Consider the following 25,299-nt stretch of genomic DNA (forward strand, 5'->3'; position numbering starts at 1 on the left):
CTATGAAATAATTTTCTTCAAACTTTGATCCATTCTGACTCCTAAAGAGTGTGATGAATATTTGGGAAAAAGTGGGGTATACCAAAGATAAAGTTGAAGAACACCAGGAAGAGAATATAACAAGTGGTGGACAAATTTAGCAGTCATCAAAAAGTACCAAGATTTTTAGTGAATTGAGAAAAACTGATAGGTTACATCTTTCCATTTTTTTCATTTATGTATCTCTCCTTCACTATCGAATTTTATTAAACAGTTGTCAAATAAGTAGAACAAAATTCTTAGCTGTACTGTAAAAATATATTTGTAAAACAGGTGAAATTTAATACAATTGTTGTCCACAACTATTTAAGTGATAATCCACATGATTCCTAACAAACACTCTTAATAGTACCTTAACCTGAAGGCAGCTCAAGTTATGCAGGCCAAGAGGAATAAGCTTTAACAACATTTCTGGAGTTAAAAGGCTAATATTTCAGCAGAAAGTATTTAGAGAAATGAAATTTGTAAAAATAGGAACTTGAAATCAATCTGCTTAATTGGCAGTTTAAGGAAAGTAACATCAAAACATGTTACAAATGTTGAATGTTAGAAGTGGCTTCTTCTAAGGGCTAAAGAATGAGCAAATGGTTTGTGAACTGGGTTTGGAGAAACAAAGCCCTTTGATCTGTTGGTCTGTGATTATGGAATTTGAGAAGGAACTTTTTTTTGATGTGTGTAGTGAAATGAAATATCTTTATTGTCATTGCATAGTACAATTTGTCATGCACCAATACAGCAAAAATGAGTTTGCAACTCTTGTACTCAAAGCTATAAAACAACTAAAATAAATAAACAATAAATAAAATCAAGTAACCAGCCAGTACAAGCAATAGCCAGTACAAGCAATGTCCAGTAGTACAAAAGCACAACTCAGATGCATGACAGCCATAAAACCAGTATTAAAAGTAGCAATATAACAAATTTATGGATGATGCCTGATCGATTGGTTACATTCTAAAGGTAAGAATCCAAAATAGCAAGTAGGCAATCTGCTTAAAGAGATTGCAAGGAAAAGGGCTTTGGCTTATAGAAAAGAATAGTAATTCAGATTAATCTAAGATGTTGGAACGAGCAACATGCTAATTTTTACTTATGTGAAGTCTAACCACATACTGAATTAACTAATACTGAAAACAATGCATTTCTCTGTGTATTACAATACAGTATAATGAAAATATGTTTCTGTACTTTCACTCAATGTTTTTTCACTTTATCTTCAGAGAGAATAAAGTTGATGCATCAAAGTTATATTGATCTGTTCCACACTGCAGAGCATTATACCTCCAGGCCAAACTTTTATAAAATAGAAATGGGGCAATGCAAGTTCCAGGAAAGTTCTTACTACAGTTCTGCTTTATATTTTGGAATGATTAACACTTGAAATTTGAGTCCTAGGAAAATGGCTAACATCCAGATTATCAGAGTTGCTGCTGCAGAAAGAGGTCATTATGACCATAGACTAGATTATTGCATCTGACTTAAAAAAGCACACCCAAGATATCTCATTGTGTATTTCTTGTATAATGAAGACAGAATAGAGCATCAAAATGACTCATTGAAAAATATGTATTCATGAAATTCAAAGTATTCTCAATCTCCAATGAGTCACAGAAATTTTCATGTTCAGTGTAAAAAAAAGCTTGATTGAAGACTAGATGCCAGATTCAACACCTTTATCTTAAAAGAACAAAGTCTAAATCATTAAATTAAGCTAATCACATTGAAATAAGATCCATTACATATCTCATTTTACAAAGTAACTCTTGCAGGAGCACACAAACTGAAAACTGGTGTTTAAAATTTTGAGTGCATTTTCACTTAGCCTTTCCTTAAGGTCATGGAAAAATCTGACAGAGGTCAAGATAGCTCAAGCAGTTATTGTTCCATGGTATTTGTCAAAAATTCTGAGGACATAATTCTGGTAAATCAATTGATAAAATTTGCAACAAAAGTCATCACCTCTTGTAGTTCATCAGATTTGCCAGTTGGCTTCAAAGCTCCACTCTACAATAGCAAGAAATAACAATATTTAGATTAATGAACATACCATGTAAACAATACAATTTTATGGATTTCTGGCCTATCAAAGCAAGTTGGAAGTTAGTGATCTCAAATACTGAGGTTAAACTTATATAACAAAAATTATTTCTTTTTTAAAAAACATCATGCAGTATTAACATCCATGATTAAAATGTTACAGGAAGAGAAATCATAATTTGCAACTGAGTAGGATTCCAGTGGAGTAAAGCTCCACTTAAAACATTTCAACTTTTAAAACAATGTTTGAACATACATATTCCAATAGAGTTCCTGCCTGGGTACTGAAAACCTTTGCTGATCAACTGGCTGGAGTGTTCAAGGACATTTACAATCTCTCATTGCTGCAGTCTGAGGTTTCAACCTGCTTCCCATGCCCAAAAAGAGCAGGGTGAGCTGCTTCAATGACTATCAACCAGTAACACTCACATCTACCTTAATGAAGGTCTTTGAAAGGTTGGTTCTGGCTAGAATGAACTCCTACCTAAGCAAGGGCCTGGACCCGCTGCAATTCACTATCACCATAACAGGTCTAGAGTAGACTCAATCTCATTAGCTTACATCTCTGCTTTGGGCATTTAGATAACCACAAGACAAACACTGTTTAATTGATTGCAGTTCGGTGTTCAGTACTATCACTCTCTCAGTGCTACTAACCAAACTTCAAAACTTGGGTCTCTATACCACCCTCTGCATCTGGATCTTTGACTTCCTTCTTGGGAGACAACAGTTAGGGCAGATCACTAATAACATCTCCTCACCTTTAATCAACAGAGGTGCACCTCAAGGATGCATGCTTAGCCCATGGCTCTACTCTATACACTTGTGACCGTGGGGCTCAGCACAGTTTAATCAACATCTATAGGTTCACTGATAACACTACTGTGATTGATAGAATCTCAGATGGCAATGAGTTTGTGTACAGGAGTGAGATAAATCAGCTGGTTGAATGATGTTGCAACAATAACCTCACAACCAGTGTCAGAAAGAATACAAAACTGATCATGGATTTCAGGAAGGGGAAGTCTAAAGTCACCAGTCTTCACTGAGGGGTCAGCAGTGAAAAAGCCGAGGAGCTTGAAACTCCTGAGCATCAACAACTCAGAGGAAATATCCTGGACCCAAAACGTTGATGCAGTCATGAAGAATGCATGCCAGTGGCCCTACTTTGTTAGGAGTTTGAAGAGAGGCGGTATGTCACTGAAGATCAGGAAATTTCTATAGGTAGATAGTGGTGAACAATCTGTCTAGTTACATCACAGTCTGTGATGGAACCTGCAGTATTAAGAATCACAAGAAGTTGCAGAGGGTTATCGACTCTGCCAGCTCCATCACAACCCTCCCCACTGAAGACATCTTCAAGAGGCGGTGCTTCAATAAGGTGGCATCAATTATTTAGGACCCTCACTGTCTGGGACATGGCTTCATCCCATTGCCACCAGCCAGGAGAAGGTACAGGAGCCTGAAGACCCTGACTTAACGATTCAGATCCAGCTTCCTCCACTTTGTCATCAGAATTGTGAATGATCCATGAACATTATCATCTCATCATTCTTTTATTCGCACTACTTATTTTTGTAATTTATAGATTTTTATTTCTTTGCACTGTTCTGTTGCTGTAAAACAACAAATTTCATGTCATTTCTCAGTGATAATAAACATTATTCTGATTTCCCATGCATTTTATTTCACGTTTCCAGCCTTTATTACTAAAGCAAAATATTGCTTATCCTGAAAATCTCAAATGAAAATAGAGAATGCTGCAAATGATCAGTACTTCCATGGAAAGGGGAAAACGGTTAATCCTGCAGGCTGAAATGCCATTTCACTGGATGTGAATTTTTTGAAACATCCCAATGATGGAAATGTGTTATCAGAATGCAAATTAATTTGCCTTTTCAATAGCTTACACCTGAGAAGTTTCTCTGAACAGTGGGTTATTTCCAATATTTACTTAGAATCAAGTTCTGAAAGAAGATTTTCATGGAATGATTTAATGAGATTACAAAAATAAAAGAAATGAATCAATACGGTAGCACCCTTTTCATCTTTGGAATGTTCCAAAGGCAACGTGTTTGACTCACAAACACTGGACTGCTATTAAAGTAGGAAACATAACAATTTCCACAAAAGGAGTTTTCCATAAAGTCCAATGAGATGTGATCAGACAAAATATTTCAACGTGCTGTTTCTGGAGTAAATCTTGGCCAGGACGTGGTACCATAGTCTCCATGGTACAATGAAGAAGAAAGACATACTGAAATAGAGCAATAATACCTTGCTCAATCTTACACTGTGTCAGTCTACATTATACACTCCCTTTCTGGGATAAAGCTTGATCTACACTATTTCAGTCAAAACCATATCACCATTGAAGTAAAATTGACAAAAAGAATTAATAAATTACAATTCTCTCTGCCATTGACTCAAGTACAGTTGGATTAATATTTTTGACTCCCTGAAGCATGATAATCAACTTAGATAGCTTAAGAAAGTCATGAAGCACATGTTCAACTCCTAAAATCGATTAAGCCCAGATTTGAAATCACGATGTTGTGAAGAAATGCTGAACAAGTACTAACTTTGTCCCTAGTTTAAGATAGGGAGAGAAGTTTGTGGAGGATATGGAAGTACATTATTTGATTTTGTCAGAAAACAGTACCTGTTTAGAAAAAAATATTTAGAGGCAAACTTTGAAATTTTAAAACAAAGGATTAAGGTTAAATCCGTTATTCTGGGGTATATGTAATAATTCAAATAAAATGGTGATTAATCAAAGCACCACAGTAACAATTAGAAGACTCCAAAGGAATATCGTTATACATATATTGGTTATTTTAAATGAAAACATTAAACTGATGGTTAAGCTGTGACCTCAAAACAATGTACAGGATTTAATGTTCTGTAAAGAAATAATTAGGTATTTCAGTAAAGTAAAAGGATGGAAAAATTGTGAAGATTTATTTGTAGCTGGAGTTATATGTCACCTCAATATTGGTTACAGCAGCAGAAAATCTACGCTTATCCATCTAAAAACATGGGAGAAGAAAATCAGATAAATTAGTGTCATAGACTATAAACAATTTCTGAATTAACCACTTCAAAGGCTACAATTAGCAAATAACACAGTCATTGATAGCACAATTCCACTGGTAGCAAATTGCCAAAACATCCATCGACTACAGTGTTCCCTTGATATGTATTTTATGTTTTCTTCTTCTCCCGAACACATTATAATAATTTTACTTTCTCCTCCCCTAATTAAGTAAAGACAGCACTAGGAATGCAAGAAATCGGAGACCTTGGTTGCTTTTCTAACTCAAATGCTATTTTCCTGCCTGGTCCAAAATCCCTGGATTCATTTAATATTATGAAATTGTACTATTTCTGTTCAATAACAGCCTCCATGCTATGGAATTATAAAAGCACCACTTGTTCAGTTCTGAGACCAAACAAAATCCTGGCTTTAATTAACGGACATGCATTCCAGAACTAGCCACTTCTGATGCCAGTCCAGTTACAACACCGGTGTCGACTAAACAATGTGGAAAATTGCACAAGGGCTATATGCTAAACAATAAGCTGTACAAATCTTAAATATCAAAGACAACAAATAAAGAAAAGCAAATGCTGGAACCATGAGTTGCAGAATTTCACTGAAATATTCCTCTATGCACTTCTTTCAGTCATCAAATCACCACCTTGGCATCAGGATGGGGTTATTGCAGTGTGTCTATTCTAGGTCTGAGTGGATGTAGCAGTAGTAGTCTTCTACAAAATACAGTGCAGGCAGAACCACCAAAACCATCAAACAAAATTTCCCACGTCTACAACACTACATTCAGGAGGACAATGACAGCAGAAGTATTGGACCATCCAAGATCCCCTACAGGTATTGTGATTTACAGGATCTAAATCTTGTAACATCACTACCAAACAGCTTTTTGGCAATATCTTTGTCAGAAAAATTGTAGCTGTTCAAAGTAGCTGCCAACCTGAATCTTCTCAAGTACAATTTGGTAATGACAGCAATGTTGGACTTGCCAATGATATCATAAATGAGAAAAATTTGCCATAAATGAGAAAAACATGAAAAAAATTATAAAATACGGAGAGTGCTGTGATGTGGTGAGAGTGGATGCTTATTCTACCTGAAGATTTTCTGTTAGAAGAGAGTGTAGTTGGGGAAGGCGGGGGGGGGGGGGGGGGTGAAATGAGGACAGTTGGGTATGACTCTGTCCCAATCATGGGCTGCAATGCCTCTTCCATAAAGGTATGGAGGCATGCCTGAGCTCTTGGGGTTTTGTTTCTGGCTGCTCCAATTATGCAGCACCTTCACCTGACAGAAGAGTATCAATATGTACCCTAGTCTATGTGGTTTTAGAATTAAGTGGCTAGCAGCAGATCTACCTCAATACAGATGCGATGTAGGTAGATATGTTAACTATATACTGGTGAGGTGCTGTGCCTAAATTTTAGGAAAGAGTTCCATCTGAAAGTGTTTGCTTATAAACAAGATTCTGGGATGTGAATTATTGAACAATATTTGATGCTAGTCTTGCAAATGGTACATTATGCCTTTTAATGATGCACAGACTATCTAATTTATGGAATCTCATCAAACCCCTGTGCTTAGATCATGGTTCTGGCCTTCTGGGTTATCATTTCCCACAGCCTTTAAATTGCATTAACTGGTGCTGTGTTTGAAAACCTTGTGCTATCCTTCACTGCTTCCCAGTCAGTTGCACTTCTAGTACATCTTCCAAATCCTGGCCAACTTGCAATGCATCTTTAAGAGGTGCAACCTTGCTTTTTAGGTAGTGCAGGTAAACTTCAGCAAGCTTTAGTAAGTTCTAATAAATCAAAGGAATAAACTAAATGCAAGGTCCTCTCCAGGTCACACACCATCTTGACTTAGCAAATCTAATTCCCCTGTCAAAACTTAATCTAAGTCATTGAACTCTTCTTTCATTAACTGCGTGGTAGCACCTTTACTAAAAAGACAGTGGAGGTTCAATGAGCACCATTTCAAGGGTGAGCACGATTAGACAGGAAATACTGGTTTTGCCTCACATGAAGCTACATTAAAAAAGACAGAAAAATAATTAAAATGTACACAGAGTATAAAGTAATTCTGTCATCTTAATTCCACTTAATTGGTGCAGGTCAATTGCACACAATCTCCATGGCCATATTCAGGGTTAACTCCATTTTGTAGAATCCAAGACAGAAAATTCACTGTAATATGAAACACAGAAGGGAAGATAAAGAAAAATGAGATGAAAAGAAAGAGAGACTAAAGAAAAAGTTAAAACGATTTAAATTTTGGTTAAAATCTACAGGAATAATTACAAACTAAAGGAATGAGATTCTAAACTTTTAAAAGTAAAATTTCAGTGCCAGATTGTTTGCTTGTCAGTATAAATTCATTTAAACTTGAATAGTCCAGATCAAATATTATTTTTGTTTGTTTAGGGGGTAACTGGCAGAAATGTATACTAAATTCACAAATACATAGTAAATTACTATATACTTTAATCTTGAATCTCTCAGTAAGGCACCAGTGCTGAAGATCTCGAAGGAGATCACAACAATTCATGTGGCAATTTCCTGACTTCGAGACACAAAATAAACAGATGCTAAGACGCAGAGCAATAAACAATCTGCCTGAGGAATTCAGCAGGTTGAGCATCTGTAGGGGAAGGCACTGTCAACATTTTAGGTTGAAACCTTGTATCAGGACATCAGGAGATTTCCCATTTTCTTTCTTTAACTGCTTGTGTTAAGATCCAATTCTTTACTTTCCAGTCTACTCCATGACAATGAAGCATGGTATCCTAACTGTAAAATTTGCAGCATCAATTCATGCTGAAAATCATTCCACTGATGCTGTCTGAATCTTGATACAGCTGCCTTTGGGTAACTTGTGGCAGTCAGTTTGATTCTGTTCATAAGTACGGACACATACATTCTGTAGTTGAAGCTACTGGACAAGAAGTGTACCTGCTAAATGAGCTGAATGTTAGTTCAACTCAGTTTCAGGGTGCTACTAAAAGGTACAGTGCACCCTGACTACACTGGATAATGAATCATTCTATGACGGCTATTATAAATGCATATTTACAAATACACTGGTCACATTTCAGTTAAATGGACTGCTCACCTGCGTCATCTCAAGCTTCAGTTTACTAATTCCAGCTCGCTCGCTTTTTGTTGCTCCAGTGTGATCCACATCATGGATAGAAATATATTTCCTTGTAAAAAGATCAACTGTGGAAAGACATCAGGAAGGTTGCAGTTCCAATATGTGGCATTAATTGGATCATTATTTTGTCAGAAAATAAGTTATGACAGTTTCAAAAGAATGACAGAAATTGAGGATAGGGATTACTAAAAGGTTTGCGAGAGTTTGAAAGGAATATTTATTGTGAAATATAGAAAATAAATAGATTGTCAAATGACTTCATTTCATTTATGAGATATTTCCAATTTAAATAATACATGCAATAATATAGCTCAACAAAAATAGCTATTTGAAATAAAATGGGGGACAAACACCTAGAAGGGATAAAGATGTCTAGAAAGGGTTAAAGGGTGTCTAAAATTTCTTTAGACAATCTGCCATCATAATGGTTCTACCTTAAATGATTCACTAATTTTCCAAAAAAAAAGTTGTAAATGCACCATGCAGAGTTCTTTCACTGAAAATTGAACTCCTGCAGTGTATATACCCACAAAATGATATTCAGTCTTGGAGTCTTACAGCATGAAACAGCCCCTTCAACCCAACTAATCCAGACCAATCAAATCATCTCTTTGAGTTTGTCCTATTTGCTTAGGTTAAGCTTTCCTTTTCATGTTTCTGCCTAAATATCTCTTAAACATAGTTGTACCTGCAATTCACTTCCTCTCCATCACTCAGTGACAGCCAGACCATGACATTCACCTCTTTACTCTTCTCTCAACCATGTTCACTCGCAGACAGCTCATATAACACTTGTTCCCATTCTCCTCTTCCCTGATTCTACAGCTCAACACACAGCCATCAACAAAAGCAAGACAGGCTTCAGTCCTAGGGAAAGAGGATGGGGAGACTAGAATAGCAGAATGATTATTCTGGAGCAGTGGGTTCTTCTTATCATGGACATTGGCGGAAGGTGAGTCTCTTGCTCCCGAGACAACAGAACAAATTCCTGTCTTAGGTCAGCAAGAATTTGGGTGGTAAAAGGCGAGTCAAATCATAAGATCACTAGTCTCTGACCTGTTCTTGTAGTCATAATCTTTAATGTGGCTAATCCAGCTGAGTTTACAAACATTAGTGACCTCCTAAGATGTTGAAGGATAGACTCAATAATGGTATTGGATTTGAATGTCAAGGCAAGTGGTTAGATTCTATCTTGTTAGAGATGGTTATTGCTTGGCATTCTTGTGGTATTCATGTTACTTGCCACTCACCACTCTGAGCCTGTGTGCAGTAAGATCTGAGTGCTGCCTGGACCTTGTTGCATGCAGGCATTTGGTGCTTCATTTCAAAGGAATGAAAATAGAATTGAACATTGTGCAAACATACCCACTTCTGACTTTCTGATGGAAGTATGATAATTGATGAATCAGCTGAAAATGGTTGGGCCTAGGTTACTGCTCTTAAGAACACCTACAATAATGATTTGTGGCTGAGCTGATTAACCTCCAACATCCTTCTCTTTGAGTAGCACCCAGTTGGAGAGATTGGAAGCCTAAGAAGACATAGTTCACTCAGGTTCACCAAATGAGTAGAAAAGGCAGCAACTCGCAGCAGTTTGGAGCTTTGAGCAGCAGCCAGTCCACGTTCAGGATTGATTGGCAAAAAGAAGGCAGGGACAAGCGGAGCAGCCATTATCAGAGAGGCCATCATTGGAGTAGACAGAATTAGTGTGGGGATTTTGCGGCTTCAGCTCTTCGAGGCTTCAGCGAGGAGAGGTTGATTCAGAGAAAGTGATAAGGTGCTGGTACAGCTCCCCAACACCCCTCCACCCCACAGTTTATTGTTCTTCCTTCTTTATATTTGCTCAGTTAGAACAGTAGAGATGCCAGGCAGGATAGTTGAATGCTCTTCTTGCAGGTTATGGGAAGGCAGGGAGACCTCCAGTGTCCCTGATGACTACACCTACGAGAAGTATATCCAGCTTAAGCTTCTAACGCTCCACATTAAGGACTTGGAGCTGGAACTGGATGAACTCCAGATCATTCGGGAGGCCAAGGGAGTGATAGATAGAACATAAAGAGAGGTAGTTACAGCCAAGGTGCAGGACATAGGAAACTGGGTGACGGTCAGGAAGGGGAAAGAGATTAAATGGCCAGTGCAGAATACCCCTGTGGCTATCCCCCTCACCAACAGATATACCACTTTGGATACTGTCTGGGGGGGGGGGGCGGGGGAAGATGACCTATCAGAGGAAAGACACAGCTGTCAGGTCTCCAGTACTGAGTCTGACTCTGTGACTAAGAAGGTAAGGGGGGAGAAGAGGTGAGCTGTGGTGATAGGGAACTTCTTAGTTGGGGGAACAGGAGGGAGGTTCTGTGGATGACAACAAGATTCTCAGATGTTATGTTGCCTCTCAGGTGCCAGGGTCTGGGACATCTCTAATTGAGTTCTCAGCATTCTTAATTGCGAGGGTGAGCAGCCAGAGGTCGTGGTCCATGACATACCAATGACATAGGTAAGAGGAGTGTCAAGGTTCGGCAAAGTGAGTTCAAGTGCTGCACAGTGGGGTTTAAACAAGAGTTGCAGGGGATGGGAACCAGAGTGACAGAACAGTTAGTAGAGAGGTTGTGGAGACAGATGTTAAGACCTCTGGCAAAGTCAGGAACCAAAAGATTGGTGCGACGAATGTCCTGAGCTGCGTATGTTTCAATGCAAGGAGAATCATAGGAAAGGCAGAAGAGTTCAGGGCATGGATCAACACCTAGAATTATGATATGGTAGCTATTAGTGAGACTTAGTTGCAGGAGGGGCAGCTCATTATTCCAACACTTAAAGAAATTAGGAGGGCTAGATGAAGGCATGAGGTTACCCTAGCAGATGAGGTGAAAGAGAATCCTAAGGAGTTCTACTGATAAAAGATTGCAAGGGACAAAATTGGTCCTCTGGAAGATCAGAATGATAATCCATGTGTGGAGCCAAAAGAGATGGGGGAGACCTGAAAGAAATTTTTTGCATCTGTGTTTACTCAAGAGATGGACAAAGAGTCTACAGAAGCGAGGCAAAGTGGCATCTTCATGGACCTTGTTACGGAGGAGGTGGTGTTTGCTGTGTGAGGCAAACCAGGGTGGATAAATCCCCAGGGTCTGAATTCCACTGCAAGCCATGATAGCTTTCCTCACTGTCCCTTGAATCCCTCAGGAGACAAGTACAGAGATTGTCATGGCCCTAGCAGAGATATTTAAATCATCCTTTGCGACAGGTGAGGTTCCAGAGGATTGGAATGTTGTTGATGTTAATGTTGTTGATTGTTAATGTTGTTCCGCTGTTCAGAAAGGCTCTGAAAATAAACCAGGTAGCTATAGACTGGTGAGCCCGACATCAGTAGTGGGAAAGTTATTGGAAGGTATTCGGAGGGTCTGGATATATAAATATTTGGTTAGATATGAGCTGATTAAGAACAGTCAGTATGGCTTTGCATGTAGTAGGTCACATCTAACCAATCTTTTAGTTTGTCGAGGAAGTTACTGGGAACTTAACTTGAAGACAAGACAGTGAATATTGTCTACATAGACTTCGGTAAGGATTTGACACAATCCCACATGAGAGGTTGGTCAAGAAGGTTCAGTTGCTTGGCATTCAGGATGAGGTAGAGAACTGGATTAGGCATTGGCTTCATTGGAGAAGCAAGACAGTTGGTGGTGGATGGTTGCCCCTTTGACTGCAGGCCTTTGACTAGTGGAGTACCGCAAGGATTAGTGCTCGGTCTGTTGTTGTTTGTCATCTATATCAACGATCTGGATGATAATGTGGTTAATTGAATCAGCAAATTTGCAGATGATACCAAGATTAGGATGCAGTGGGATCTGGACCAGCTGGAAAATGGCACATGGAACTTAATGCAGACAAGTGCGAGATGTTGCATTTTGGAAGGACCAACCAGGGCAAGTCTTACGCAGTGAAGGATAAGGCACTGAAGAGTGAAGTAGAACAAAGGGATTTGGGAATACAAGTCCATAATTCATTGGAAGTGGTGTCATAGACAGGCAGGGTCATTAAGAAAGATTTTGGCACATTGAGTACAGGAGATGGGATGTTGCGTTGAAGTTGTATAAGACATTGGTAAGGCTTAATGTGTGGAGTATTTTGTGCATTTGTGGTCACCAACCTATATGAAGGATGTAAATAAGGTTGAAAGAGTACAGAGAAAATTTACAAGGAATTTGCAGGGTCTGCAGGTCTGAATTGTAAGGTAAATTGGAATAGGTTAGGACTTTATTCCTTGGAACATAGAAGAGTGAGAGGAGATTTGATAGAGGTATACAAAATTAAAAGGGGTAAAGATAGGGTACATGCAAGCAGGCTTTTCCACTAAGGTTGTGTGGGACTCCAACCAGAGGCCATGGATTAAGGGTGAAAGGTGAAAAGTTTAAGGGAAGCATGAGGGGATCCTAGTTCACTCAGAAGGTTGTGAGATTGTGGACAAGCTGCCAGGATAAGTGGTGCATGTGAGCTTCATTTCAACATTTAAGAGAAGTTTGGATAGATACATGGATGGTAGCTATGGTCCCAGTGCAGGTTGATGGAAGTAGCCAGTTTAAATGGTTTGGCAAAGACTAGATGGACTTTAGGGTCTGCTTCTATGCTGTACTTTTTTTAATGACTCTATCCTCAACTATCTTGCTTTGAACAAGGCAGGAGTCCAACTACGGGAGCACACTGACTTCAGTTTTCCTGGAAACCTTGATACTGATCCAAGTCAAATGCTGTCTTGAAGACAAGGCGTTCTCAGACATTTCTTAATATCATGTGGAATGAACCAAATTGACTTGATCCTGCATTATAGTGTGCAGTGGAACTGAGGACCTGGGAGTACTGTACAAGTGCATCGTTCACTGGTGGTGAGAAAAACATTTTGCACAATGGCCTTCTTCAGTGAGACACTGAGTATAGGAGTTGGGATATTATGTTGTAGTTGTACAAGTCGTTGGTGAAGCCACACTTAAGAGCTCTGTGCACAATTTTCTGCACCCTGTTGGAGGGAAGATGTGGTTAAAATGGAAAAGAGTGCAGAAAAAGATTTATGAGGATGTTTTCACAGGACTAGACACTTGAGTTGTAGGGAGAGATAGACCAGGCTAGATCTTTATTCCTTGAAGCATAGGAGAATGAGGGGTGCCCTTATTGAGGCTTATAAGAAGCAATTGGGTCAATACATGCAGGGACTAGGTTGGCCAAACACAGGAAACTGGGATTTGATGGGTTGGCGCTATGGTCGGCATGGTCTCATTCGGCTGAAGGACCTGTATCTGTGCTGTGTTGCTCTATGACAACACTGAAGATAAGACCTCATGAAGAGATCAAGATAGGTCTCTACTCATAACTTCTGATGAACATCACTGTGAATGTTTTAGCCTTGAGGGATAGGGAGAAAGAGAGTAAAGCAGCAGTGGTCAAGGAAACAATTACAGCTATTTATTTATTTAAAGATACAGTGTGGAACAGGCACTTTCAGCCCGGCAAATCCATTATCCAGCACTTACATATTTAATCTTAGCCTAATCACAGGACGACTTACAAGGACCAATTAACCTGCTAACCAGTACATCTTTGAACCGTGGGAGGAAACTGGAGCACCAGGAGGAAACCCACAGGCTCACGGGAAGGACATACAAACTTCTTACATATAGTGCTGGAATTCAACTTCGAACTCTAGCACTCTGAGCTGTAATAGCATCATGTTAACCACTAAACTACCATATAGGATGGCTGATAAAACAATAATTAAGCCATAAAAATCTTAATTGAGTAGACAATAAAGGTATGTTTTAACTCCATAACAGAGGCATACGTGTGTTTACATATGGTCAAGTGGTGATGTTGCCTCACAATTCCAGTGGCCCAGGTTCCAACCTACCAGACTGGAGCTTGCACTTTCTTTCTCTGTCCCCAGTTGCTCCCACTTCTTCTCATGACCTATCTAGTGCTGGTTGGTAGGTTAATGAGCTACTATAGAATACCTGATGTAGGTGGGTTGTAGAAAATAAACACGGGGAATGGAATTGCTCTGAAGCTGGAATAGACAAAGTGTTAGCAACTATCCAGAAACATTGAAATTGTTCAGATTAGCATTTTGCACAATCTGTAGGTGGGCTAGTCTTAATTGCACTTTAGAGAATCAACCAGAGCAAATGGAAAGCTCAGGGAAAAGCATTTTGGAGGCTGTAATCAGACTGCAGATATAATAGGCATAGGACAAAATTATGCTTAGGTTTCCTTATTTCTTCCCACATTCCAAAATTACGCTTGTAGGTTAATTAGCTACTGTAAATTACCACACAAAATCTGCAGATGCTGGAGATCCATGCAACAGACACAAAATGCTGGTGGAACTTAGCAGACCAGGCTGATCGGGGATGAAGGGTCTCGGCCTAAACCATTGACTGTTTACTCTTTTTCATAAATGCTACCTGGCCTGCTGAGTTCCTCTAGTATTTTGCATGTGTTGCTGTAAATTACCCTTTGTATTGGTGGGTGACAAGGCAATCATGGAGTAGCTGATCGGCATGTGAGAGAGAATGTTATAGGGAAGTAAATGGGGAATGGAAACACGAAATGATATACATATATCTGTAGAATGTATGAACGGAGACCAGAAAAGCAAAGTGGGAAGGGAAAGAGAGGCATGACAACATTTTGACAGGTAAAATCAAGAAAAATCCCAAGAGTGATCAGTACTTGCAAGGGGATAAGAAAGGGAAGTGCAAATCCAATTGAACATAAATACGACGCACACAAATGGTATCTCTTTAGCTCAATTAATCTTTCACACAGGAAGAATCAATTGTCTTATTTAATCTGAGGATTTCAATATACTCAGCACTTCTGCATAGTATAGGATGACTAAACTTTCTACGACAATCTTGATAAATCACTGAACTTCTTGGCAACTTCTACACAAGCCAAGGACTGAAATTTACTTTAATATTTAAATAGAAATTACAATTAATTCCAGGACACCATCATGTACTTCTGAAGAATCCACAGGAGACCCATAAATACAAAAGCCACTGGAAAAGACTTTTTTCTAATATAGATTAAAGAAAGTTGGATTACAAGCCTCTCCTCTCCTTATCTCCCTGTCCCCCTGCAACTTATTTCCTCTCTCATGCACCTACATTGTTTCAGAAAAACCCATTTTAACGGCATCCTATTTCAACAGGTCACCTAACTGAGCATTAAATATTACTTCTCACCAGTGCAGTTCATTCATATTATACTCATGTATATATTTTGGAAAAACAATAAATTAGGTCAAAAATACTAACCATTTTCTTCAACTGAAAATTCCTTTCCACTGAGGACATGGTGAAGAAGTAGCTTCAGGTCAGAGGGTCTCATTGACATTAAACTTTCAGTTGCTGCTTCACCTAAATAAAAGGAAAAAATTGGTAAGGATGATAATCATTAAGGTCAGATTACTGTAAAACAAATTCTGAATGTGTATTAATAGTACAGAACTATAATTGGAGTACCACATTAAATTTAGTCACATAACAAAACATGTATAATCATTAAATAGGATGCCAAAGAGCCAGAGTATTGAAAGTTATAGGCTGTAAGAAATGATTCAACAACCTCAGAAAAAAAAAAGAGGTTGGGGCATTTCAGGTGCACGTTGGTGTAAAGTAAGACATTTTATGTTCAACTCTGAAGATTTTTTTTATCATTAATAATAATACTACTACAAATCTAAAAATGTAATATGTCATTCAGTTTCAGAATCATTTAAAAAAAAGCTTCCCTTAGCGATCTGAATAAAAATCAGGACATAAAAGGTGGCTGGATTGTTTAAAAGATAAAGACACATTTAAGAAATATATAAAAATAATTGAAATTGAAAAAATAATAATTCTGCTAATAGTTTGTAATGAAAATGGAGGCTGTTACAATATAGCTGTATTTTTGTAACCACAAGGGATGTTCATAAAAAATGTGAAATATTGCAAAAAGTAGAATCAGAATCAAGAAGTAGGTTGATGATAGATAAGATATTACAGGAATCAAAAGATAAGGAATTAGTGCAAGAAACTGCTACTGAGGTAAAAGGTTAGCCATGATCTCACTGAATGGTGGTGCAGGCTTTTGGGACCAAATGGTCTACTTCTATTTCTCACTGTGCTAAAGTCATGAAAGCATTCATTAAAATAACTGTAGCAGGGATTTGCTGCATTAACCCAAAAGGCCTGGCTAAATATCATAATTTGATTTTTGGTATTGGTTTGAAATGGTGTTTCATGCCACCCAAATGAGTTTCCAAACCACAAACACAAATGCACTCTTTGGGATTAAGAGGCCACAAGCACAACCACTGTCATTCTTATTTCAATATAGCTTGCGGCATAAGGTCTGTAGGCATGATTACTCCAACGTACCAAACAAATAAGGTTGTCAAATATTGCACTCATAAATTTATTGAGGCATCCAGGAGCACTTGACCATTGTTCACCATATGCTTATGGATACCATGTTTCTGAGGCAAGGGTACTGCCAAAAAATGGAAGTGAAAGACCATCACCAATGAGTAATGCTTCTAAAAGCCTATTTGTGAATCGTCTTCCAAATGAATATACAGTAGAGCACATCAATCTTACCCCCTTGTCTCTGTGGTTATGGCCATACTTCTATTGACAGCAAGCATTTCCCCATAAGAATATTTCTTTCCCTTTAAGCAGGCTTAAATACTTATACAAGGACTGATGCTTAAAGCTTGCAAAATCAATCTGGAATAGCTGACTGACAAAGACACTACTAGAGAAAAGCAGAAATTCTGAGCAAGTTCAATCATGTCATCGTGATTCTCAAAACAAGTGGCAGAACTGCTGTTCCCCAAATTGAAAACTAGCATAAACGCCTCCAGATCAAATTACACAAAGCAGCTGCCTGTTCACTGAGGATGAAATATTATCCTCAGAGCATTCTATTTGCATAGAACAGTGACCTAGTCATGGTGAAGACTGACCTGTTCCAGAGTAAGGACTAAATGCCTCTTAAATGTGCTATTATTCTGCCTCTTCCTCCTCCCTCAGCATATTCCAAGAACCTACACTCTCTATGAAAGAAAACTTACCTCATAGAAACATAGAAACATAGAAAATAGGTGCAGGAGTAGGCCATTCGGCCCTTCGAGCCTGCACCGCCATTCAGTATGATCATGGCTGATCATCCAACTCAGAACCATGTACCTGCCTTCCCTCCATACCCCCTGATTCCTTTAGCCACAAGGGCCATATCTAAGTCCCTCTTAAATATAGCCAATGAACTAGCCTCAACTGTTCCCTGTGGCAGAGAATTCCACAGATTCACCACTCTCTGTGTGAAGAAGTTTTTCCTAATCTCGGTCCTAAAAGGCTTCCCCTTTATCCTCAAACTGTGACCCCTCGTTCTGGACTTCCCCAACATCGGGAACAATCTTCCTGCACCTAGCCTCTCCAATCTCTTTAGGATTTTATATGTTTCAATAAGATCCCCTCTCAATCTTCTAAATTCCAATGAGTATAAGCCTAGTCGATCCAGTCTTTCATCATATGAAAGTCCTGCCATCCCAGGAATCAATCTGGTGAACCTTCTTTGTACTCCCTCTATGGCAAGGATGTCTTTCCTCAGATTACGGGACCAAAACTGCACACAATACTCCAGGTGTGGTCTCACCAAGGCCTTGTACAACTGCAGTAGTACCTCCCTGCTCCTGTACTCGAATCCTCTTGCTATGAATGCCAGCATACCATTTGCCTTTTTCACCGCCTGCTGTACCTGCATGCCCGCTTTCAATGACTGGTGTATAATGACACCCAGGTCTCGTTGCACCTCCCCTTTTCCTAATCGACCACCATTCAGATAATAATCTGTTTTTCTGTTCTTGCCACCAAAGTGGATAACCTCACATTTATCCACATAAAATTGCATCTGCCATGAATTTGCCCACTCACCTAACCTATCCAAGTCACCCTGCATCCTCCTCACAGCTAACACTGCCGCCCAGCTTCGTGTCATCCGCAAACTTGGAGATGCTGCATTTAATTCCCTCGTCCAAGTCATTAATATATATTGTAAACAACTGGGGTCCCAGCACTGAGCCTTGCGGCACCCCACTAGTCACAGCCTGCCATTCTGAAAAGGTCCCGTTTATTCCCACTCTTTGCTTCCTGTCTGCCAAACAATTCTCTATCCACATCAATACCTTACCCCCAATATCATGTGCTTTAAGTTTGCACACTAATCTCCTGTGTGGGACCTTGTCAAAAGCCTTTTGAGAATCCAAATATACCACATCCACTGGTTCTCCCCTATCCACTCTACTAGTTACATCCTCAAAAAATTCTATGAGATTCGACAGACATGATTTTCCTTTCACAAATCCATGCTGACTTCGTCCGATGATTTCACCGCTTTCCAAATGTGCTGTTATCACATCTTTGATAACTGACTCTAGCATTTTCCCCACCACTGATGTCAGGCTAACCGGTCTATAATTCCCTGGTTTCTCTCTCCCTCCTTTTTAAAAAAGTGGGGCTATATTAGCCACCCTCCAATCCTCAGGAACGAATCCAGAATCTAAAGAGTTTTGAAAAATTATCACTAATGCATCCACTATTTCTTGGGCTACTTCCTTAAGCACTCTGGGATGCAGACTGTCTGGCCCTGGGGATTTATCTGCCTTTAATTCATTCAATTTACCTCATACATCTCCGTTAAACTCATCCCCCCCTCCGCTTTCAGTTTTGGTATTTCCACTCTGGGAAAAAGACTCAAGATATCTATTCTATCTATGTCTCATTATTTTTATACCTCTGTCACATCACTCCTCAGTCCAGAGAAAACATTTCAAGTTTCTTCAAGCTCCCCTTATATCTAATGCATTCCAACCCAGGTAACATCTTCGTAATATTTTCTGCACTCTCACCAAAGCTTCTGCATATTTGCTAAATTCCAACAACCAAAACTGAACATAGTACTCCAAATATAGCCCAACAGTACTGTTATACAGCTGCAACGTGATTTGCCAACTTTTATTTAGATTGTAAACAGTTTTGAGTCCTGCAGTTAACCCATAAAATCTGCCAAGTTGATAAAGACCCATTTTCTGCGATCTGTTCTTAAGCCAATTCCCTGTTCATCTTATTATGCCACATGTGTCTTCACCGTCTACTACCACTTGCACTTCCAAGTCCTAAAGGCCTGTCACATTTATTAACAGTGATTCATGAATTAAATTTCTCTGGTTCACAAGTTCTCTGCTCATTTATGCACCCACGGAAATATTGTAGAAAAGTATTTGGAATCAGATACCAGCAAAAAAAACCATAAAATACATAGTTTGGAAGATTGCTCATTTCATGATGTGGAATCATGAATGCCAGCCTATCAATTTAATCACCGAGTAAAATATTTTGAACAAGCATTGATAAACAATTTGCCCTATTCTATCAGAACCAGAATCAGGCTTAATATTTCCGGTATATGTCTTGTAATTTGTTAACTTGGCGGCAGCAGTACAATGCAATACATGATAATATAGAACAAAAAGTAAATCAATGACAGTAAATATATATTTGTATATTAAACAGTTCAATTAAAAATAGTGCAAAAAACAGAAATAATATGAAAAAATTAGGTAATGTTCACAGGTTCAATGTCCATTTATGAATCAGATGCAGAAGGGAAGAAGCTGCTCCTGAATCGCTGAGTGTGTGCCTTCAGGTTTCTGTATCTCCTTTCTGACGGTACCAATGAGAAGAGGCCATGCCCTGGGATGCTGCCTTTCTGAGGCACCCAAGATGGATCTGACTAATTTTACAACTTTCTGGAGCTCCTTTCAATCCTGTGCAGTAGCCCTTCACCCCAGTACCAGACAGTGATGCAGCCTGTCAGAATGCTCTCCACAGCACATCTCTAGAAATTTGAGTGTTTTAGGTGACAAACCAAATCTCTTCAAATTCTCGTCTTGCCTTCAAACCATTTCTTTTTTTCCATGGCCTAATTACACACACAACAGAATTTTAATGTACATATACTATGTATTTTCTTAGACAGGTTTTTTGTTTCACCTGCTGATGTTTCTGAGAAACTTTACCTGAACAGTTGAGACTATTGCCCATTTCAGTTGCCATAACTTGAATTATTAATCCAACACGCAGTCGGAACATTTCAGCAAATAGATTAGGTTCTGTCCTTGCATACATTGCCAGATAAACCATGACTTCCTATCAAAAAAAAACCATACATGTAAAATAAAGCAGTGGACATAATATGCAGAACAATTTCTGAATCCAGAAAAGTTTCATGGCAAAAAAGACAATTTGGGCCTGCAGCTGTTTACCATTTACATTGATGATTTGGAAGAGGGGACTGAGTGTAGCGTAGCAAAATTTGCTGATGACACTAAACTAAGTGGAAAAGCAAATTGTACAGAAGATATGGAGAGTCTACAGAGGGATATAGATAGGTTAAGTGAGTGGGCTAAGGGATGGAATATAACGTTGGTAAATGCGTGATCATGCACTTTGGAAGGAATAACAGAAGAGCAGATTACTATTTAAATGGTGAAAGATTGCAGCATGCTGTTGTGCAGAGGGACTTAGGAGTGCTTGTGCATGAATCGCAAAAAGCTGCCTTGTAGGTGCAACAGGTTATTAAGAAGGCAAATGGAATGTTGGCCTTCATTGCTAAAGGGATTGAATTCAAGAGCAGAGAGGTCATGCTGCAACTATACAGGGTACTGGTGAAGCTGCACCTGGAGTACTGTGTGCAGTCCTGGTCTCCATACTTGAGGAAGGATATACTGGCTTTGAAGGCAGTGCAGAGGAGGTTCACCAGTTTAATTCCAGGGATGAAGGGGTTAACCTATGAGAACAGATTGAGTCGCCTGGGACTATACTCTCTGGAGTTCAGAAGAATGAGAGGGGATCTTATAGAAACATACAAAATTTTGAAAGGGATGGATAAGATAGAAGCAGGAAAGTTGTTTCCATTGGTAAGTGAGACTAGAACTAGGGGGCATTGCCTCAAGATTTAGGGAAGAAGATTTAGGATGGAGATGAGGAGAAACAGTTATTCCCAGAGAGTGGTGAATCTGTGGAATTCTCTGCCCAAGGAAGCAGCTGAGGCTTCTTCACTAAATATATTTAAGAAACAGTTAGATAGGTTTTTACATAGTAAGGGAATTAAGGGTTATGGGAAAAAGGCAGGTAGATGGAGCTGAGTTTATGGACAGATCAGCCATGATCTTATTGAATAGCAGGGCAGGCTCGATGGGTCAGATGGCCAGCTCCTGCTCTTAATTCTTGTGTTCTTAACCTGTAACACATTTTTTGAAACAGAGTTTCAAAATTGATTCTATATTCCTATTTCTCCTTGACCCTGCAAATTTAATTCACCACTCCAGTATTTATCAGTTGCTTCTTTGAAAATGACTACTGAATCTGTTTTCACAATCTCTCTTGATAGCATATTCTAGATCAGGGGTCCCCAACCTTTATCGTACTGCGGACCGGTTTCATATTGACAATATTCTTGCGGGCTGGCCGACCGGGGGGGTGGGGTATGGTTGCCAACGCACAAAAGTAGCAGTCAAATACGTCGGGTTTACCCCGAGAAAGACTACAATGACCATGAAGCCTTGCGCGGGCACCAGTGCGCATGCGTAACTACGTGCCGATTTCTTAAAAATTGTTTTTGCCGATTCTGTTATCGGCGGCGGGTGTTAATCATGACCGGAATATAGGTGATAAAGTGGCTAATACACTCAATTTCGTTTCTAAAAGGGTTTACCTAACGAATTTAACATTAAACACACAGCGCATATTTTCCTCGAATGAATATAGCGATAAGACAATTATCAGGGGAAGACAGGGGTGCTTGAAGTGTTGAACGAACTTCCAGTAGAAGTGGTAGAGGCAGGTTCAACATTATCATTTAAAGAAAAAATGGATAGGTATATGGACAGGAAAGGAATGGAGGGTTATGTGCTGAGTGCAGGTCGGTGGGACTAGGTGAGAGTAGCGTTCGGCACGGACTAGAAGGAGCGAGATCGCCTGTTTCCATGCCGTAATTTTTACATGGTTATATAAGTCACTTATAATAGCATCATAACATTTTAATTAACGTCTGGATATCAAACACACAGCGCATATTTTCCTTGTATGAAAATATAAAATCATTGCAACGCACCAATATCGCTGAATCAGTGGGAGCCCTGGGCTTGTTTTCCTGCAACAAGACGGTCCTATCGAGGGGTGATGGGAGACAGCGATACTTGAAAGGGGTTCCTTATGTCCTGTCTGTTCCGCAATTTAGTTTTCGTTACATTCATTGCAGAGATATGTTGGAAATGGAAGCAAAGTTTTCAGTGCTTTCCTGACTATCTCAGGATATTGAGCCTTGACTTTGATCCGGAATGCCGGCGGAGATGTTATATCAAACATACTTTTCAGCCCGCCGTCATTTGCAAGCTCGAGGAGTTGATCTCCTTCCCGTGCTGACACGGATGACGCGCGGGTAATGACCTCGCGTGTGTTCAAGCTCAACAGTGGGCGTGACAAGGAATGAGGAAAGGTGCAGCTGACTCCTATCGCCAAATCATATCGTTTCCTCGCGGCCCCGTATCAAATGCTCTGCGGCCTGGTACCGGTCCACAGCCCGGTGGTTGGGGACCGCTGTTCTAGATCATAACTCACTGCGTATTTTTTAAATCCTTGTCAAAGATCTAGAATTTTTGTCAATTATTTTAATTCTGGGTTCTTGAGTTTCCTGTCAGGGGAAAGGGTCTATCCTTATTTAAGCCAAAAAAAAAAACACCCTGTAATGATTTTTAATGTCATTATAATAGCTCTCCTTTATGTTTTCTGTTGAACAATTCTAGGTATGCCATTCTCATCATATGAACATATTGTACAAAGTGTACCAACACCAAAACAATTATTGTATACCAGAGGTAGCAAATTGTAAAACAAATGTCAATTCTACTTTTTAGAATTCAGGCAATAACCACAAAAGGAAACAAGGTATTAAAAAAATCTTATAAGCAAGAGGTAGATAAAGAATATCACATTTTAGAGTTCCTGCCTGGCATTTCTAATGACTTGCTGCACTATTCCTGCTTTAAATTTCATACTTAGACACATGTCTACATCAGTACAAGAAAAGGCATAACTATCTTCTTAATGAAAGAAGATCAGATTTCTATCATTAATTGGATTCACCATTTAAGATTTTGTTCTCTCTCAAGTTTTTTATATTTTAAATAACACTCGTAATATCAGAATAGCCTGACTATCAATTCAGTGTCCCCACCTCTACAAAAACACACATCAGACTGTGTATACAGTAAGGTATCCTTAATACATGTGCGCTATGGGGATGCCAAATAAATCAACATTTGTCATTTTATTGAATTCCAAAACTATCCAAACTGAACTTTAAGATCTATCTGTTGTTACAAACATATAACATCCAAAAGGTATAGCACTTCCCTCCCACACAGACTTCCATTTGTCCTTCATTCATGTGCCTATCTAAGAGTCTCCAAAATGTCCCTAATATTTGCGCCTATCATCACTGCTGACAGCACATTTTCCACACCCACCATTCTCTCTGTAAAAAACCTAGCTCTGACATCCCCTCTATACTTTCCTCTAGTTGTCCTAAAATTATGTCCTCTTGTATTAGCTGTTTCTGCTCTGGAAAAAAAGATGCCGGCTGTCCACTCTAAACATGCCTCTTATCATCTTACACACCTCTGTCAGGTCACCTCTCAACCTCCTTTGCTTCAAAGAGAAAAGACCTAGCTTGCTCAACCTTCCCTCATAAAACATGGTCTCCAATCCAGCCAGCATTCTGACAGTTAACATAATGAGAAAGAAATAAAGAAAAACAAAGTAAAGAGGGGAAAAAATCTGAAACTGTGAGACTAACAACAATGCAGATGCTGTCATTTGTTCTCCCTCCTTTTCTTCTTTTCATTCATCTGCTCTTTATATCTTTTAAAGACATGTCCCCACCGCCCTCTTAAGCAGCATGATCACCACTTGCGGCACTTAGTCCCTATTGGTTTGCATCCGACTGTACACACTTCCTTTGTTCTCTCCACCCTTTCCTGTCACTGAAAACATTTCAACAACAAACTCTGATAACAGATCATCAATTTCAAAACAATAACTCTGGTCCTCTCACCACTGATGCTGAAAATTTCCAGCATTCTCTGCTTTTCTTTTAGATTTTCAGCATCAGCATTTAATTTTTTTTTTGCTTTTCCATTGCATATTTGCTCGATTCATTGGCTGAAGTAATCCAATGATAACATGAAAAGATAGATAGATCATTAATGCGGAATTCATATAACAGAATCTAAATTTAATGAACTTATGCTGCATGAACCAACCTGTGTGAGGATGAACAAAGCATTATTGTGTTCGTTAGCTTCTGCAATCAGCTTAGTAAATTCAGCAGAAGGCAAGGGTCTAATGAGAAAGTAAAAGCATAAGTTAATGTTAAAATTCTCTCAACCTATGACCTGACATCATGCTCAATGGAGTACTCACGCAGAAATAGTTCTCTCGCGTGGTTCAGGAGGAAGGCCAACAGTCAGATGCTTCTGATTTGACAAAAGGGTTGTGCAGGCCTATGACAAATATCATCAGAATGCATCATCATGCTCTTTAAAGTAATCATTAGAACAGGTATGTTAAATTACTAAGGTCTTCCAATATCTCAGTAAATGCTTCATCATTTTGTTATAGTTAGCCCAAAGTGCACCAACCTGATGTTGCCTTTTGGATACAAATATTATTTGTTAATCCGGTAAGTGAGGCTTATTTATGATCACAGAAGAATCCTTGTATAAACTACTAAGGAATACTACTATAGGAACAAATGTTGCTCAAATCAATCGTTACTTTCATAGAATAAAAGGAGAGAGGCAAAGCAAAACTAAGTAGCAGAAGATAGAACATGTCATAAAATTAGATACAAAAACTCAACACTCC

At 39.1% G+C, this 25,299-nt stretch overlaps 1 protein-coding gene across 3 annotated transcripts in view; it reads right to left on the bottom strand.

Moving 5' to 3' along the window:
• Positions 1–25,299, bottom strand: part of phka1a (phosphorylase kinase, alpha 1a (muscle)) — a 158,150-nt gene that overhangs the window by 13,501 nt on the left and 119,350 nt on the right. For all 3 annotated transcript variants that reach the window (XM_072270556.1, XM_072270557.1, XM_072270555.1), the window contains 6 exons: positions 24,856–24,935; positions 24,696–24,774; positions 20,391–20,520; positions 15,586–15,687; positions 8,240–8,346; positions 1,999–2,043 (listed from right to left, as the gene is read on the bottom strand). In XM_072270556.1, the coding sequence (XP_072126657.1) occupies positions 1,999–2,043; positions 8,240–8,346; positions 15,586–15,687; positions 20,391–20,520; positions 24,696–24,774; positions 24,856–24,935 (543 nt within the window). The remainder of the gene's footprint in view (positions 1–1,998; positions 2,044–8,239; positions 8,347–15,585; positions 15,688–20,390; positions 20,521–24,695; positions 24,775–24,855; positions 24,936–25,299) is intronic.

Source organism: Mobula birostris, chromosome 10 (assembly GCF_030028105.1).
Source record: "Mobula birostris isolate sMobBir1 chromosome 10, sMobBir1.hap1, whole genome shotgun sequence".
NCBI lineage: Eukaryota > Metazoa > Chordata > Chondrichthyes > Myliobatiformes > Myliobatidae > Mobula > Mobula birostris.